Raw genomic sequence first — 3,256 nt, forward strand, 5'->3', positions numbered from 1 at the left:
GTTGCGGTTGGAGGTCCAGATGAGCCGGGCCAGCCGCAGGGCGTTGTGTGAGCCGGGCGAGGCGGGCTGCACGGGGGGCACCCGGTAGGTCTTGACGCAGCGCAGCTGGGGCGCCGAGTTCAGCATGCCGATGCTCCCCAGCAGGGACGTGTTCATCTGGGGGCAGGGACGGGGCACGCGAGTCACCGAGGGAGCCGCTTCCCCGTCCCCGCGATGGAGCGGGGTCCAAGGGACACAACCCTGCGGTCACCTGCTCCTCCTCACCGGATTCAGGGTCACCTAAGGGGTGCTTCTCAACCTCTGAAGGGCTCCTTCCAGTGTTATTTGAAATTGTTCTGATGCTGTTATAGAAAATGCATAAATCCAGAGAAATTTTACCTGCTGGGTACAACTGGACAGCAGGAAAGCCCTCCACCTTTTTTTTTCAATGGCACTAACTGCTGTGGCAGGGTTGTCCCCATTTTTTTTTTGGCTGCGCAGCATGTATGATCTTGGTTCCCCCTCCAGGGATAGAACCCATACTGCTCGCACTGGAAGTGACCTCCAGGGAAGACTCCCCCCAAACCCCAATCATTGTTATGAAGGGAGCTAAGCGATACATTTTAATAAAATGGTTCAATCAGATAGTACTTGGAAACTGCGGGTATTTCAAATGGCAGGCTTTTCTGGTTCTTTAGTAACAGTGCTCCCTGCACCCCCTGAAGAATGAGCCCCAAAGACAAGTCTGGGGACTCAGTTGGAGAAAATGAAGTGAGGTTAAGCAGCAGACAGAGTAATAGGTGAGGCAGATCAAAACTCAAAACTCACCCCTTTCCCAGCTCCGCTCCCATCACACCTTCCCTCCTCACCTGCTTTAAACACATTCAGTTTCTGGAAAGCTCTAGTTTATTTGAAGGAAAAAGCAAGAATCAACCACCTCTCAACACTGCCTGTGCCCACTGCTCTGCTGCTAAAAAAGAGCACGCTCTAACACCTCATTTGCAGGGTGTGTTCCCTCAGTTGGTGATTTCTGCCCTTTTTGGCGGGGGGCTTTTCTGGCTCTGACTGGAATTTGAGGTTCTCTTCATCCATTCACATGAATGGAAAATAATGTGGAAATTAAGGCTCATGAACAACTGTGCATTCAGGTCAAAGTGCTGAATGCCGATTGGCAGTTATCTAAGTGAACTGTCATCTGAGTGAGTCTGATGAAACCTTTAGCTTCTAAGTATTACTTAACATTTTTTCAGTATTCAGCTTTTGTGCTACTGATACACGAGTCACATGGCAAGCATGCTGATGCTCAGGTCAGGAAAGCGGTCTTGGAAACAATACTTTTCTTTGCACTGATTTGTGTGCCCAGTTCTTCTCTCCAGCAGCACCTCCACCTGCATGGTACTGGGATTTGTGGGGAGCATGCAGACGATGCTCCAGTGTGTACGGAGGGCTGGCACGGGGACCTGGGCAGCTCCTGGGACGCGGAAGGTGTGCTACTGCCCTGTGTTTGGGTCACTGCCAAACGGAAGCCGTTCCTTGCCCCGGCCCTTCTCAGCAGCAGGACGGTGTCAGGGGGTGTAAATCACACCATCTCTGGCAGGACGTGTGCAGGCTCCGCTGACATTTTCACAATTTAAATCATCTTGAGTAATAACCCTTTTAAGATGACTAATGTTACTGATTTTCCTGCATTAATAATAGTGCCGAACACAACACAGAGGTGAAAAAAAATCACTAGTGTACGAGGTCACATTTTAAAACCAAATGTATGATTATCATTAACTCTTTCTGTTAAGGGACAGTTAACATTTCAAGCCAGGCAGTACCTTCTGGCCATCTTCTAAGGGGCTCTTTCCTTGTGTTCTTCTCTCCCTTTCCTAGAAACTCCATAAAAGATAAAAACCAGGGCTTTATTGCTTTCTGGAGATACCCTAATAGTTTCAATATAAATAATGATGAAGCTTGATTTGCTAGTTCTCACAGGTACAAAGAGTAACAGAACATCATCATTTACTTCTCTTACTGTAGAACAGATCCAAATTATCCTGAAAGCCGCTGGTTAAAATGAACTGGCATCAACAGGCATACTGTGCTTTTTTTTAAAAAAATATAATTTCTCAGTTGATAAATAACTACAAAGTATTTTTCATTCTTTATGGATTTTCTATGAAAATGTGTAGGAGGCTTGATTTCTGCTGGTGGCTCAGAATGCTAGGGGCATCCAATAGGCTCAGACACAGCCTTATTTTTTAATTCCTTCCTTTAGCTTTAGCCACGGACAAGAAATAGGTTGAAGGCAAAAGGGGACAGGAAGAGAATATCTTATTGGAATGCGAAGGATGGAAAGATTTTCCCCAAAAAACCCATGATTATATCTGGGTTCTCCTTTTAAAAAGTTGAGCCGTCCTTCAAATGATTGATGGATGCCTTTGGTAGGGTCTAACAGCCTTCCTAAAGGTCAACAAAAGAGTCCGAAATGCAGTACTTGGATGCAATCTCAAAAACGACAGGATGATCTCTGTTCATTTCCAAGGCAAACCATTCAATATCACAGTAATCCAAGCCTATGCCCCAACCAGTAACACTGAAGAAGCTGAAGTTGAACGGTTCTATGAAGATCTACAAGACCTTTTAGAACTACCACCCAAAAAAGATGTCCTTTTCATTATAGGGGACTGGAATGCAAAAGTAGGAAGTCAGGAAACACTTGGAGTAACAGGAAAATTTGGCCTTGATATACGGAATGAGGCACGGCAAAGGCTAATAGAGTTTTGCCAAGAGAACGCACTGGTCATAGCAAACACCCTCTTCCAACAACACAAGAGAAGACTCTACACATGGACATCACCAGATGGTCAACACCGAAATCAGATTGATTATATTCTTTGCAGCCAAAGGTGGAGAAGCTCTATACAGTCAGCAAAAACAAGACTGGGAGCTGACTGTGGCTCAGATCATGAACACCTTATTGCCAAATTCAGACTTAAATTGAAGAAAGTAGGGAAAACCATTAGACCATTCAGGTATGACCTAAATCAAATCCCTTATGATTATACAGTGGAAGTGAGAAATAGATTTAAGGGACTAGATCTGATAGATAGAGGCCTGATGAACTATGGACAGAGGTTCGTGACATTGTACAGGAGACAGGGATCAAGACGATCCCCATGGAAAAGAAATGCAAAAAAGCTAAATGGCTGTCTGGGGAGGCCTTACAAATAGCTGTGAGAAGAAGAGAAGCGAAAAGCAAAGGAGAAAAGGAAAGATATAAGCATCTGAA

The 3,256-nt window shown here is 45.3% G+C and overlaps 1 protein-coding gene across 1 annotated transcript in view; it reads right to left on the reverse strand.

Moving 5' to 3' along the window:
- WDR7 (WD repeat domain 7) overlaps positions 1-3,256 on the reverse strand; it is a 353,677-nt gene that overhangs the window by 471 nt on the left and 349,950 nt on the right. The window contains exon 28 of the mRNA XM_010854831.1: positions 6-156. Within this exon, the coding sequence (XP_010853133.1) occupies positions 6-156 (151 nt within the window). The remainder of the gene's footprint in view (positions 1-5; positions 157-3,256) is intronic.

This window comes from Bison bison, unplaced genomic scaffold (assembly GCF_000754665.1).
Source record: "Bison bison bison isolate TAMUID 2011002044 unplaced genomic scaffold, Bison_UMD1.0 scf7180017864349, whole genome shotgun sequence".
Classification (NCBI taxonomy): Eukaryota; Metazoa; Chordata; class Mammalia; order Artiodactyla; family Bovidae; genus Bison; species Bison bison.